Here is a 15,222-nt window from a genome sequence, read left to right as displayed (position 1 = left end):
CAGACCACTTCCACATGGTCACACTACAAGAAGTATTGCCATTGCTAAAACTACACGACTACATGGCAACTTTAGACCTCAAGGATGCTTATTTCCATATACCAATACACCCATCGCACAGGAAATACCTAAGGTTTGTATTCAAAGGAATACATTACCAATTCAAGGTACTGCCTTTCGGATTAACAACCGCACCAAGAGTCTTTACCAAATGTCTAGCGGTAGTCGCTGCACACATAAGAAGGCAGCAAATACATGTGTTCCCATATTTGGACGACTGGCTAATCAAGGCCCATTCGTTCATACAGTGCTCAAATCACACAAATCAGATCATACAAACCCTCTTCAAACTCGGGTTCACCGTCAATTTCACAAAATCCAAAATTCTGCCACGCAAGGTACAACAATACCTGGGAGCCATAATAGACACATCAAAAGGAGTAGCCACTCCAAGTCCACAAAGAATTCAAAATTTCAACACCATCATACAACGCATGTATCCAACACAAAAGATACAGGCAAAGATGGTATTACAACTCCTAGGCATGATGTCATCATGCATAGCCATTGTCCCAAACGCAAGACTGCACATGAGGCCCTTACAACAATGCCTAGCATCACAGTGGTCTCAAGCACAGGGTCACCTTCTAGATCTGGTGTTAATAGACCGCCAAACTTACCTCTCGCTTCTGTGGTGGAACAACATAAATTTAAACAAAGGGCGGCCTTTCCAAGACCCAGTGCCACAATACGTAATAACAACAGATGCTTCCATGACAGGGTGGGGAGCACACCTCGGTCAACACAGCATACAAGGACAATGGAACGTACATCAAACAAAATTGCATATCAATCACCTAGAACTTCTAGCAGTTTTTCAAGCACTAAAAGCTTTCCAACCAATAATAGTTCACAAATACATTCTCGTCAAAACAGACAACATGACAACAATGTATTATCTAAACAAGCAGGGAGGGACGCACTCCACGCAGTTAAGCCTGCTAGCACAAAAAATTTGGCATTGGGCAATTCACAACCAAATTCGCCTAATTGCACAGTTTATACCAGGGATACAAAATCAACTCTCAGACAATCTCTCTCGAGATCACCAACAGGTCCACGAATGGGAAATTCACCCCCAAATTCTGAACACTTATTTCAAACTCTGGGGAACACCTCAGATAGACTTGTTTGCAACAAGGGAGAACGCAAAATGCCAAAACTTCGCATCCAGGTACCCACACAAACAATCCCAAGGCAATGCCCTATGGATGAACTGGTCAGGGATATTTGCTTACGCTTTTCCTCCTCTCCCTCTCCTTCCTTACCTGGTAAACAAACTCAGTCAAAGCAAACTCAAACTCATATTGATAGCACCAACTTGGGCAAGGCAACCCTGGTACACAACGCTGCTAGACCTATCAGTGGTACCCTGCATCAAATTGCCCAACAGGCCAGATCTGTTGACACAGCACAACCAAAAGATCAGACACCCAGATCCAGCATCGCTCAATCTAGCAATCTGGCTCCTGAAATCCTAGAATTCGGGCACTTACAACTTACCCAAGAATGTATGGAAGTCATAAAACAAGCAAGAAGGCCATCCACCAGGCACTGCTATGCAAGTAAATGGAAGAGGTTTGTTTGCTACACAAAAATAAAGTCGTCCTAAGGACCAATCCTAAATTTTTGCCAAAGGTTATTTCACCGTTCCATCTAAATCAAACAGTGGAACTTCCAGTGTTCTTTCCACAGCCAGATACCGTAGCTGAAAGGGCACTACATACATTAGATGTCAAAAGAGCATTGATGTATTACATTGACAGAACAAAAAACATCAGAAAGACTAAACAACTCTTTATTGCATTTCAAAAACCTCACGCAGGAAACCCAATATCAAAACAAGGTATAGCCAGATGGATAGTTAAATGCATCCAAATCTGCTACCTTAAAGCTAAACGACAGCTGCCCATTACACCAAGGGCACACTCAACCAGAAAGAAAGGTGCTACCATGGCCTTTCTAGGAAACATCCCAATGCAAGAAATATGTAAGGCAGCCACATGGTCTACGCCTCACACATTCACCAAGCACTACTGTGTAGACGTGTTATCCGCACAACAAGCCACAGTAGGTCAAGCCGTATTAAGGACATTATTTCAAACTACTTCCACTCCTACAGGCTGATCCACCGCTTTTGGGGAAATAACTGCTTACTAGTCTATGCAGAACATGCGTATCTACAGCGACAGATGCCATCGAACTGAAAATGTCACTTACCCAGTGTACATCTGTTCGTGGCATCAGTCGCAGTAGATTCGCATGTGCCCACCCGCCTCCCCGGGAGCCTGTAGCAGTTTGGAAGTTACCTTCAATTATTTATATATGTATCATCTCAACCTTAAATAGGTGCATACTTAGTCACTCCATTGCATGGGCACTATTACTACAATTCAACTCCTACCTCACCCTCTGCGGGGAAAAACAATCGAGGATAGAGTCGACGCCCATGCGCAATGGAGACAAAAGGAGGAGTCACTCGGTCCCGTGACTCGAAAGACTTCTTCGAAGAAAAACAACTTGTAACACTCCGGCCCAACACCAGATGGCGAGCTATTGCAGAACATGCGAATCTACTGCGACTGATGCCACGAACAGATGTACACTGGGTAAGTGACATTTTCAATATATATATATATATATATATATATATATATATATATATATATATATATATATATTGTAGGAAGTTGGCTCTGTATGTGCTATTTCAAAGTAAGGAATAGCATGCACAGAGTCCAAGGGGTTCCCCTTGGAGGTAAAATAGTGGTAAAAAGAGAATACTAATGCTCTATTTTTGTGGTAGTGTGGTCGAGCAGTAGGCTTATCCAAGGAGTAGTGTTAAGCATTTGTTGTACATACACAGACAATAAATGAGGTACACACACTCAGAGACAAATCCAGCCAATAGGTTTTGTTATAGAAAAATATCTTTTCTTAGTTTATTTTAAGAACCACAGGTTCAAATTTTACATGTAATAGCTCTTTTGAAAAGGTATTGCAGGTAAGTACTCTAGGAACTTTGAATCATTACTTTAGCATGTATACTTTTTGCATAAAACATAATAAGCTGTTTTAAAAGTGGACACAGTGCAATTTTCACAGTTCCTGGGGGAGGTAAGTTATTGTTAGTTTTCACAGGTAAGTAAGTCACTTACAGGTTTGAGTTTTTGGTCCAAGGTAGCCCACCGTTGGGGGTTCAGAGCAACCCCAAAGTTATCACACCAGCAGCTCAGGGCCCGTCAGGTGCAAAGGTCAAAGAGGTGCCCAAAACACATAGGCTATAATGGAGAGAAGGGGGTGCCCCGGTTCCAGTCTGCCAGCAGGTAAGTACCCGCGTCTTCGGAGGGCAGGCCAGGGGGGTTTTGTAGGGCACCGGGGGGGACACAAGATAGCACAGAAAGTACACCCTCAGCAGCGCGGGGGCGGCCGGGTGCAGTGTGCAAACAAGCGTCGGGTTTCCTTCAGTTTTCAATGGGAGACCAAGGGGTCTCTTCAGCGATGCAGGCAAGGGGGGGGGGCTCCTCGGGGTAGCCACCACCTGGGCAAGGGAGAGGGCCTCCTGGGGGTCACTCCTGCACAGAAGTTCCGTTTCTTTAGGGGCTGGGGGCTGCGGGTGCAGGGTCTTTTCCAGCCGTCGGGAAATGGAGTTCAGACAGTCGCGGTCAGGGGGAGCCTGGGAATTCCCTCTGCAGGCGTCGCTGTTTGGGCTCAGGGGGGACAACTTTGGTTACTCACAGTCGTAGAGTCGCCGGAGGGTCCTCCCTGAGTTGGTTGTTCTCCACCAGTCGAGTCGGGGTCGCCGGGTGCAGTGTTGCAAGTCTCACGCTTCTTGCGGGGAGTTGCAGGGGGTCTTTAAATCTGCTCCTTGTAACAAAGTTGCAGTTCTTTTGGAGCAGGGCCGCTGTCCTCAGGAGTTTCTTGTCTTTTTCGAAGCAGGGCAGTCCTCAGAGGATTCAGAGGTCGCTGGTCCCTTGGAAAGCGTCGCTGGAGCAGGTTCTTTGGAAGGCAGGAGACGGGCCGGTAAGTCTGGGGCCAAGGCAGTTGGTGTCTTCTGGTCTTCCTCTGCAGGGGTTTGTCAGCTCGGCAGTCCTTCTTGTAGTTGCAGGAATCTCATTTCTAGGTTCAGGGAGAGCCCTTAAATACTAAATTTAAGGGCGTGTTTAGGTCTGGGGGGTTAGTAGCCAATGGCTACTAGCCCTGAGGGTGAGTACACCCTCTTTGTGCCTCCTCCCAAGGGGAGGGGGTCACATCCCTAATCCTATTGGGGGAATCCTCCATCTGCAAGATGGAGGATTTCTAAAAGTTAGTCACCTCAGCTCAGGACACCTTAGGGGCTGTCCTGACTGGCCAGTGACTCCTCCTTGTTATTCTCATTATCTTCTCCGGCCTTGCCGCCAAAAGTGGGGGCCGGGGCCGGAGGGGGGCGGGCAACTCCACTAGCTGGAGTGTCCTGCGGTGCTGTGACAAAGGGGTGAGCCTTTGAGGCTCACCGCCAGGTGTTACAGCTCCTGCCTGGGGGAGGTGTTGGCATCTCCACCCAGTGCAGGCTTTGTTACTGGCCTCAGAGTGACAAAGGCACTCTCCCCATGGGGCCAGCAACATGTCTCTAGTGTGGCAGGCTGCTGGAACCAGTCAGCCTACACAGATAGTCGGTTAAGTTTCAGGGGGCACCTCTAAGGTGCCCTCTGTGGTGTATTTTACAATAAAATGTACACTGGCCTCAGTGTGCATTTATTGTGCTGAGAAGTTTGATACCAAACTTCCCAGTTTTCAGTGTAGCCATTATGGTGCTGTGGAGTTCGTGTAAAACAGACTCCCAGACCATATACTCTTATGGCTACCCTGCACTTACAATGTCTAAGGTTTTGCTTAGACACTGTAGGGGCACAGTGCTCATGCACTGGTACCCTCACCTATGGTATAGTGCACCCTGCCTTAGGGCTGTAAGGCCTGCTAGAGGGGTGTCTTACCTATACTGCATAGGCAGTGAGAGGCTGGCATGGCACCCTGAGGGGAGTGCCATGTCGACTTACTCATTTTGTTCTCACTTAGCACACACAAGCTGGTAAGCAGTGTGTCCGTGCTGAGTGAGGGGTCTCCAGGGTGGCATAATACATGCTGCATCCCTTAGAGACCTTCCCTGGCATCAGGGCCCTTGGTACCAGAGGTACCAGTTACAAGGGACTTATCTGGATGCCAGGTGTGCCAATTGTGGAATCAAAAGTACAGGTTAGGGAAAGAACACTGGTGCTGGGGCCTGGTTAGCAGGCCTCAGCACACTTTCAATTCAAAACATAGCATCAGCAAAGGCAAAAAGTCAGGGGGTAACCATGCCAAGGAGGCATTTCCTTACACACACCCCCCCCCCCCCCCCCAACCGAAAGAGGATGAGACTAACCTTTCCCAAGAGTCTTCATTGTCTAAGTGGAAGAACCTGGAAAGGCCATCTGCATTGGCATGGGCAGTCCCAGGTCTGTGTTCCACTACAAAGTCCATTCCCTGTAGGGAGATGGACCACCTCAACAGTTTTGGATTTTCACCTTTCATTTGCATCAGCCATCTGAGAGGTCTGTGGTCAGTCTGAACTAGGAAGTGAGTACCAAAGAGGTATGGCCTCAGCTTCTTCAGGGACCAAACCACAGCAAAGGCCTCCCTCTCAATGGCACTCCAACGCTGCTCCCTGGGGAGTAACCTCCTGCTAATGAAAGCAACAGGCTGGTCAAGGCCATCATCATTTGTTTGGGACAAAACTGCCCCTATCCCATGTTCAGAGGCATCTGTTTGCACAATGAATTGCTTGGAGTAATCTGGAGCTTTTAGAACTGGTGCTGTGCACATAGCTTGTTTCAGGGTGTCAAAGGCCTGTTGGCATTCTACAGTCCAGTTTACTTTCTTGGGCATTTTCTTGGAGGTGAGTTCTGTGAGGGCTGTCACAATGGATCCATATCCCTTCACAAACCTCCTATAGTACCCAGTCAAGCCAAGGAATGCCCTGACTTGAGTCTGGGTTTTTGGAGCTGCCCAGTCCAGAATAGTCTGGATCTTAGGCTGGAGTGGCTGAACTTGGCCTCCACCTACAAGGTGTCCCAAGTAAACCACAGTTCCCTGCCCTATCTGGCATTTGGATGCCTTGATAGAGAGGCCTGCAGATTGCAGGGCCTTCAAAACCTTCTTCAGGTGGACCAGGTGATCCTGCCAGGTGGAGCTGAAGACAGCAATATCATCAAGATAAGCTGCACTAAAGGATTCCAACCCAGCAAGGACTTGATTCACCAACCTTTGGAAGGTGGCAGGGGCATTCTTTAAACCAAAGGGCATAACAGTGAACTGATAATGCCCATCAGGTGTGGAGAATGCAGTCTTTTCTTTTGCTCCAGGGGCCATTCTGATTTGCCAGTACCCTGCTGTTAAATCAAAGGTACTGAAGAATTTGGCAGCCCCTAATTTGTCTATGAGCTCATCAGCTCTAGGAATGGGATGGGCATCTGTCTTGGTGACAGAGTTGAGACCTCTGTAGTCCACACAAAACCTCATCTCTCTCTTTCCTTCTTTGGTGTGAGGTTTGGGGACTAGGACCATTGGGCTAGCCCAGGGGCTGTCCGAGTACTCAATTACTCCCAATTCCAGCATCTTTTGGACTTCCACCTTGATGCTTTCCTTAACTTGGTCAGACTGTCTAAATATTTTATTTTTGACAGGCATACTGTCTCCTGTGTCCACATGGGTATACAGGTGTGTCTGACCAGGGGTTAGGGAAAAGAGTTCAGCAAACTGCTGCAGGACCTTCCTACAGTCAGACTGCTGTTGGCTAGAGAGGGTGTCTGAGTAGATCTCTCCATCTACTGAGCCATCTTTAGGGTCTGATGAGAGGAGATCAGGGAGAGGTTCACTCTCAGCTTCCTGGTCCTCATCTGTCACCATCAACAGATTTACATCAGCCCTGTCATGGAAGAGCTTAAGGCGGTTTACATGGATCACCCTCTTGGGGCTCCTGCTTGTGCCCAGGTCTACCAGGTAGGTGACCTGACTCTTCCTTTCTAGTACTGGGTAAGGGCCACTCCATTTGTCCTGGAGTGCCCTGGGAGCCACAGGCTCCAGAACCCAGACTTTCTGCCCTGGTTGAAATTCAACCAGTGCAGCCTTCTGGTCATACCACAACTTCTGGAGTTGTTGGTTGGCCTCAAGGTTTTTACTTGCCTTTTCCATGTACTAAGCCATTCTTGAGCGAAGGCCAAGTACATAGTCCACTATGTCGTGTTTAGGCTCATGAAGAGGTCTCTCCCAGCCTTCTGTAACAAGAGCAAGTGGTCCCCTTACAGGGTGGCCAAACAGAAGTTCAAAGGGTGAGAATCCTACTCCCTTCTGAGGCACCTCTCTGTAAGCAAAAAGCAGACATGGCAAGAGGACATCCCATCTCCTTTTGAGTTTCTCTGGGAGCCCCATGATCATGCCCTTTAATGTCTTGTTGAATCTCTCAACAAGGCCATTAGTTTGTGGATGATATGGTGTAGTGAATTTATAAGTCACTCCACACTCATTCCACATGTGTTTTAGGTAAGCTGACATGAAGTTGGTACCTCTGTCAGAAACCACCTCCTTAGGGAAGCCCACTCTGGTAAAGATACCAATGAGGGCCTTGGCTACTGCCGGGGCAGTAGTCGACCTAAGGGGAATAGCTTCAGGATACCTAGTAGCATGATCCACTACTACTAGGATGTACATATTTCCGGAGGCTGTGGGAGGTTCTAGTGGACCAACTATGTCCACACCCACTCTTTCAAAGGGGACCCCCACCACTGGAAGTGGAATGAGGGGGGCCTTTGGGTGCCCACCTGTCTTACCACTGGCTTGACAGGTGGGGCAGGAGAGGCAAAACTCCTTAACCTTCTGGGACATATTGGGCCAGTAGAAGTGGTTGACTAACCTCTCCCACGTCTTGGTTTGTCCCAAATGCCCAGCAAGGGGAATATCATGGGCTAAGGTTAGGATAAACTCTCTGAAACTCTGAGGCACTACCACTCTCCTAGTGGCACCAGGTTTGGGATCTCTTGCCTCAGTGTACAGGAGTCCATCTTCCCAATAGACCCTATGTGTTCCATTTTTCTTGCCTTTGGACTCTTCAGCAGCTTGCTGCCTAAGGCCTTCAAGAGAGGGACAGGTTTCTTGTCCCTTACACAACTCTTCCCTTGAGGGTCCCCCTGGGCCTAAGAGCTCAACCTGATAAGGTTCCAGCTCCATAGGCTCAGTTCCCTCAGAGGGCAGAACTTCTTCCTGAAAAGAGAGGTTCTCTTTTTGGTGTTGTGTTGCAGCTGGTTTCCCAGCTGACTTTCCTTTTCTCTTGGTAGGCTGGGCCATTTTTCCAGACTCCAGCTCTACTTTTTCACCCTGTGCTTTCACTGTGCCCTAGTCTTGACACACACCAGTTCAGGGATACCCAGCATGGCTTTTCAGTTCTACCTCAGCCCATGCTGAGGACTCCAGGTCGTTTCCAAGCAAACAGTCTACTGGGATATTTGAGGAGACCACCACCTGTTTCAGGCCATTGACCCCTCCCCACTCTAAAGTTACCATTACCATGGGATGTACTTTAGTTTGATTGTCAGCATTGGTGACTGGATAGGTTTGTCCAGTCAGGTATTGGCCAGGGGAAACCAGTTTCTCTGTCACCATGGTGACACTGGCACCTGTATCCCTCAGGCCCTCTACACTTGTCCCATTAATTAAGAGCTGCTGCCTGTATTTTTGCATGTTAGGGGGCCAGGCAGCCAGTGTGGCTAAATCCACCCCACCCTCAGACTAATGTAGCTTCAGTGTGACACCTGATTTGCCCTGGGCACACTGTTGATCCCACTTGGAGACTGGCCATTCCAGTTTTAGCTGGATGGGAGTTAGAAGTGGTATCTTTCTTGGGACAGGCCTTGTCTCCAGTTTGGTGTCCAGACTGACTACAGTTACGACACCAGGCCTTTTTGGGATCAAAGTTTTTACCCTTGTACCCAGAATTGTTTTGTGAAGAGGCTCTGGGCCCACCCTCCTGTGCAGGTTTTTGGGGGCCTGTAGAAGACTCTTTACTATCTTTGTTTTTGGTTGTCTCACCACCTTTCCCCTGGGGAGGTTTTGTGACCCCTTTCTTTTGGTCACCCCCTGTGGAAGTTTTGGACACCCTAGTCTTGACCCAATGGTCCGCCTTCTTTCCCAATTCTTGGGGAGAAATTGGTCCTAGGTCCACCAGATGCTGATGCAGTTTATCATTGAAACAATTACTTAATAGGTGTTCTTTCACAAATAAATTGTACAGCCCATCATAATCATTGACACCATTGCCTTGAATCCAACCATCTAGTGTTTTTACTGAGTAGTCTATAAAGTCAACCCAGGTCTGGCTCGAGGATTTTTGAGCCCCCCTGAATCTAATCCTATACTCCTCAGTGGAGAATCCAAAGCCCTCAATCAGGGTACCCTTCATGAGGTCATAAGATTCTGCATCTTTTTTAGAGAGTGTGAGGAGTCTATCCCTACACTTTCCTGTGAACGTTTCCCAAAGGAGAGCACCCCAGTGAGATTTGTTCACTTTTCTGGTTTCACAAGCCCTCTCAAAAGCTGTGAACCATTTGGTGATGTCATCACCATCTTCATATTTTGTTACAATCCCTTTGGGGATTTTCAACATGTCAGGAGAATCTCTGACCCTATTTATGTTGCTGCCACCATTGATGGGTCCTAGGCCCATCTCTTGTCTTTCCCTTTCTATGGCTAGGATCTGTTTTTCCAAAGCCAATCTTTTGGCCATCCTGGCTAACTGGATGTCCTCTTCACTGGGGTTATCCTCAGTGATTTCAGAGAGGCTGGACCCTCCTGTGAGGGAGCCAGCATCTCTGACTATTATTTTTGGAGTCAGGGCTTGAGAAGCCCTGTTCTCCCTAGATAGGACTGTTGGAGGAGATTCTTCCTCCAGTTCACTATCATCCTCCTCTGTGTTATCCACAGAGGGGTTGGCTCTATCATACTCTGCCAACAGCTCCTGGAGCTGTACTTTGGTAGGTCTGGAGCCCATGGTTATTTTTCTTATGTTACAGAGTGACCTTAGCTCTTTCATCTGGAGATGGAGGTAAGGTGTGGTGTCGAGTTCCACCACATTCATCTCTGTACTAGACATTATTCTTCTAAAAGTTGGAATGCTTTTAAGAATCTAAAACTAGTCCTAGAATCTAATTCAAACTTTTACAAACTTTTAAACTCTAAAAGAAATGCTAACAGGGACTAACACAAGGCTCTAGCAGGACTTTAAAGAATTTAGAAAAATTTCAAATTGCAAAAATCAATTTCTAATGACAATTTTGGAATTTGTCGTGTGATCAGGTATTGGCTGAGTAGTCCAGCAAATGCAAAGTCTTGTACCCCACCGCTGATCCACCAATGTAGGAAGTTGGCTCTGTATGTGCTATTTCAAAGTAAGGAATAGCATGCACAGAGTCCAAGGGTTCCCCTTAGAGGTAAAATAGTGGTAAAAAGAGATAATACTAATGCTCTATTTTTGTGGTAGTGTGGTCGAGCAGTAGGCTTATCCAAGGAGTAGTGTTAAGCATTTGTTGTACATACACATAGACAATAAATGAGGTACACACACTCAGACAAATCCAGCCAATAGGTTTTGTTATAGAAAAATATCTTTTCTTAGTTTATTTTAAGAACCACAGGTTCAAATTTTACATGTATTAGCTCTTTTGAAAAGGTATTGCAGGTAAGTAGTCTAGGAACTTTGAATCATTACTTTAGCATGTATACTTTTTGCATAAAACATAATAAGCTGTTTTAAAAGTGGACACAGTGCAATTTTCACAGTTCCTGGGGGAGGTAAGTTATTGTTAGTTTTCACAGGTAAGTAAGTCACTTACAGGTTTGAGTTTTTGGTCCAAGGTAGCCCACAGTTGGGGTTTCAGAGCAACCCAAAGTTATCACACCAGCAGCTCAGGGCCGGTCAGGTGCAAAGGTCAAAGAGGTGCCCAAAAGACATAGGCTATAATGGAGAGAAGGGGGTGCCCCGGTTCCAGTCTGCCAGCAGGTAAGTACCCGCGTCTTCGGAGGGCAGACCAGGGGGGTTTTGTAGGGCACCGGGGGGACACAAGATAGCACAGAAAGTACACCCTCAGCAGCGCGGGGGCGGCCGGGTGCAGTGTGCAAACAAGCGTCGGGTTTCCTTCAGTTTTCAATGGGAGACCAAGGGGTCTCTTCAGCGATGCAGGCAAGGGGGGGGGCTCCTCGGGGTAGCCACCACCTGGGCAAGGGAGAGGGCCTCCTGGGGGTCACTCCTGCACAGAAGTGCCGTTTCTTTAGGGGCTGGGGGCTGCGGGTGCAGGGTCTTTTCCAGCTGTCGGGAAATGGAGTTCAGACAGTCGCGGTCAGGGGGAGCCTGGGAATTCCCTCTGCAGGCGTTGCTGTGGGGGCTCAGGGGGGACAACTTTGGTTACTCACAGTCGTAGAGTCGCCGGAGGGTCCTCCCTGAGTTGGTTGTTCTCCACCAGTCGAGTCGGGGTCGCCGGGTGCAGTGTTGCAAGTCTCGCGCTTCTTGCGGGGAGTTGCAGGGGTCTTTAAATCTGCTCCTTGTAACAAAGTTGCAGTTCTTTTGGAGCAGGGCCGCTGTCCTCGGGAGTTTCTTGTCTTTTTCGAAGTAGGGCAGTCCTCCGAGGATTCAGAGGTCGCTGGTCCCTTGGAAAGCGTCGCTGGAGCAGGTTCTTTGGAAGGCAGGAGACGGGCCGGTAAGTCTGGGGCAAAGGCAGTTGGTGTCTTCTGGTCTTCCTCTGCAGGGGTTTGTCAGCTCGGCAGTCCTTGTAGTTGCAGGAATCTCATTTCTAGGTTCAGGGAGAGCCCTTAAATACTAAATTTAAGGGCGTGTTTAGGTCTGGGGGGTTAGTAGCCAATGGCTACTAGCCCTGAGGGTGAGTACACCCTCTTTGTGCCTCCTCCCAAGGGGAGGGGGTCACATCCCTAATCCTATTGGGGGAATCCTCCATCTGCAAGATGGAGGATTTCTAAAAGTTAGTCACCTCAGCTCAGGACACCTTAGGGGCTGTCCTGACTGGCCAGTGACTCCTCCTTGTTATTCTCATTATCTTCTCCGGCCTTGCCGCCAAAAGTGGGGGCCGGGGCCGGAGGGGGGCGGGCAACTCCACTAGCTGGAGTGTCCTGCGGTGCTGTGACAAAGGGGTGAGCCTTTGAGGCTCACCGCCAGGTGTTACAGCTCCTGCCTGGGGGAGGTGTTGGCATCTCCACCCAGTGCAGGCTTTGTTACTGGCCTCAGAGTGACAAAGGCACTCTCCCCATGGGGCCAGCAACATGTCTCTAGTGTGGCAGGCTGCTGGAACCAGTCAGCCTACACAGATAGTCGGTTAAGTTTCAGGGGGCACCTCTAAGGTGCCCTCTGTGGTGTATTTTACAATAAAATGTACACTGGCCTCAGTGTGCATTTATTGTGCTGAGAAGTTTGATACCAAACTTCCCAGTTTTCAGTGTAGCCATTATGGTGCTGTGTAAAATAGACTCCCAGACCATATACTCTTATGGCTACCCTGCACTTACAATGTCTAAGGTTTTGCTTAGACACTGTAGGGGCACAGTGCTCATGCACTGGTACCCTCACCTATGGTATAGTGCACCCTGCCTTAGGGCTGTAAGGCCTGCTAGAGGGGTGTCTTACCTATACTGCATAGGCAGTGAGGCTGGCATGGCACCCTGAGGGGAGTGCCATGTCGACTTACTCATTTTGTTCTCACTTAGCACACACAAGCTGGTAAGCAGTGTGTCTGTGCTGAGTGAGGGGTCTCCAGGGTGGCATAATACATGCTGCATCCCTTAGAGACCTTCCCTGGCATCAGGGCCCTTGGTACCAGAGGTACCAGTTACAAGGGACTTATCTGGATGCCAGGTGTGCCAATTGTGGAATCAAAAGTACAGGTTAGGGAAAGAACACTGGTGCTGGGGCCTGGTTAGCAGGCCTCAGCACACTTTCAATTCAAAACATAGCATCAGCAAAGGCAAAAAGTCAGGGGGTAACCATGCCAAGGAGGCATTTCCTTATATATATATATATATAGACAAACCCCAACACGTGTATGTTAATCTGTTACAAAGCGATGGATCAGCGGTGCACAGAGTAGTCCTTAAACCTGAGTCAAACACTGACATATTATGTAATGTCCAGAAAGGACAGTTTCAACACAGCCTTGTTTTTGTTCTTTATTAATTCATCATGACCTTGGTTGCTGTGGCTAGGAAGAGCAAGGTGATGCACGAGTTCTATCCAGGTCACTGGTGCGCAGCACACAAGCAATTAACACCATATGTATTATAGTGTCCAAAATTCCTGTATTCCTTAAAACACTTGTCCTTTTGGTAGACGTAAGAGCCTTCTAAGTAAAGTGATTTAACTTTTTTTGTAAGGCAAGCTTGTTTGGGGTGAATAGGGTGAGGCACAGAAGGGAATACAATAGCAGTGTGGCTATTTCGAGTAGGGCATTTCAGAAGGGAAGGGTGGTGTTGATTGCAGCTTGACAGTGCCAAAATCGAAGATCTTAAACTAATGCTGTGCACTGATGCACAAGGTTTCTTCTAATCTTAAAGGCAAAGAGCAGGATATAGAAACACTACTTATGATTGCCAAATTGGCAATCACATCATACCTCCCTATGTTGCATAGGTGTGACTGAAGAAAGTTTGAAAAAACAATCTACTTTGGAAACAAATGTCTGGGATGGCATAAAGTAGTTCTTTGTAAACACTGTCAATGTCCATAAAGTTAATTTTTAATAAGCTTTGGCAATTCCTCTGAATTTATGCCTGGAGGTGTGTAGACTGAATAGAGAATGAAAACAAGACTAGTAGTTGTGTAAAGCTTTTTTCCTTCAGAGCACATTGCCACTGCTTCAACACTTATCATTTGGAAAGCACCCCAGATGTACTCATTTCTTTACTCAATACAAAGAGTTTCAGTAATGATAAAATGGGGGTCCAGGCTTTAAACTTTAGGGTTTGAAAATGCAGTATCCTCCGCTTAATCTTAATCTCGGCTGAGGGCCCAATGGAACAGATGTTAAGGGATCTGGGTACTTTGTATACTCTTGAACCAAGAATGTGAGCCTATGATGGTTAACATGTGGGAGACATGCTACAGGTTATTAGCTTTCGTCTAATTTGGTATTGTTGGACCACAAGCTAGACTTCAGTGTCATGTTGTGAAGGCTGCATTCTGCCATGGCCTCTTCTGATCTAAATATCAAGTTATTGAATATAATTTGCAAAGACCGTAAACATAAGTGGTATTTTTGTTTTCGTTACTTTAGTCCCTCAGATGTTGGCTATGATGGTTGATTTAGAAGAAGATGAAGAATGGGCCAATGCTGATGAGCTTGAGGATGATGATTTTGACAGGTAAGACACTTTTTGTGCTGAGCATTAAATACTAAGTTACTATGCACATTCACATTGTTTATCCCAGGCCATTGGCAGTCATTCCGCTATACTGTTGCTTTGATCATTCCTATCTCTTTGTATCTCCTGTGTTGCATGGTTTCTTGACCGACTTTTTTTTTTTTTTTTTTCTGTATTTTCCTGCTTGTTTCCAAGTTCAGAAATAAGAATTGCTTTCTTAAATTCTGGTATAAATGTAATTTTTAAAGTTGTTTCTGGACTTGGGTGTTAACACAATCTGTTTTTAAAAACATTTTGTTTTTCCATAAGTCATGTGTGGCAGAGGTAGTACCATCTGGCCACACTAACATGACCATTAGTAGGCTGATCATTTATGACCATGTTGGAACAAATTAGCCTTGTAAACCTGTGCTAGCCATCTTAATGCCACCTTTCTTTGGAAACCTTTATTTCTCTTTCACGTTAAGCATTTACTTTGACTAAATATTACTTTCTTTGTGGTCAAGGCTATCTGGTTTTTGAATGTTTGAAACCTTTTGTTTTTCTCATGTAAACTTCCAACTGCAGATTTCTCACCTTTAAAATATTCCACAGGCGACAGACTTTATTTAGAAAGATTTCATAGCAGTGCTCCTGTGTGCTGTTAGGTGGCACTGTGCTACTCAGTTTGATTTGTTCCAGCCCAGAAGTGACAGTGAGGCAGCACAAAATGCCCAATGCTGTATCTCCACATCA

The 15,222-nt window shown here is 46.9% G+C and overlaps 1 protein-coding gene across 1 annotated transcript in view; it reads left to right on the top strand.

The window, feature by feature from the left end:
* The window catches only part of IPO5 (importin 5), a 531,657-nt gene that overhangs the window by 174,057 nt on the left and 342,378 nt on the right, over window positions 1-15,222 (top strand). The window contains exon 9 of the mRNA XM_069205185.1: window positions 14,400-14,487. Coding sequence (XP_069061286.1) covers window positions 14,400-14,487 — 88 coding nt within the window. The remainder of the gene's footprint in view (window positions 1-14,399; window positions 14,488-15,222) is intronic.

The sequence above is a fragment of the Pleurodeles waltl genome, chromosome 8 (assembly GCF_031143425.1).
Source record: "Pleurodeles waltl isolate 20211129_DDA chromosome 8, aPleWal1.hap1.20221129, whole genome shotgun sequence".
Classification (NCBI taxonomy): Eukaryota; Metazoa; Chordata; class Amphibia; order Caudata; family Salamandridae; genus Pleurodeles; species Pleurodeles waltl.
Note: the sequence above shows the minus strand (reverse complement) of the source record. Positions and strands in the feature narration are given on the sequence as shown.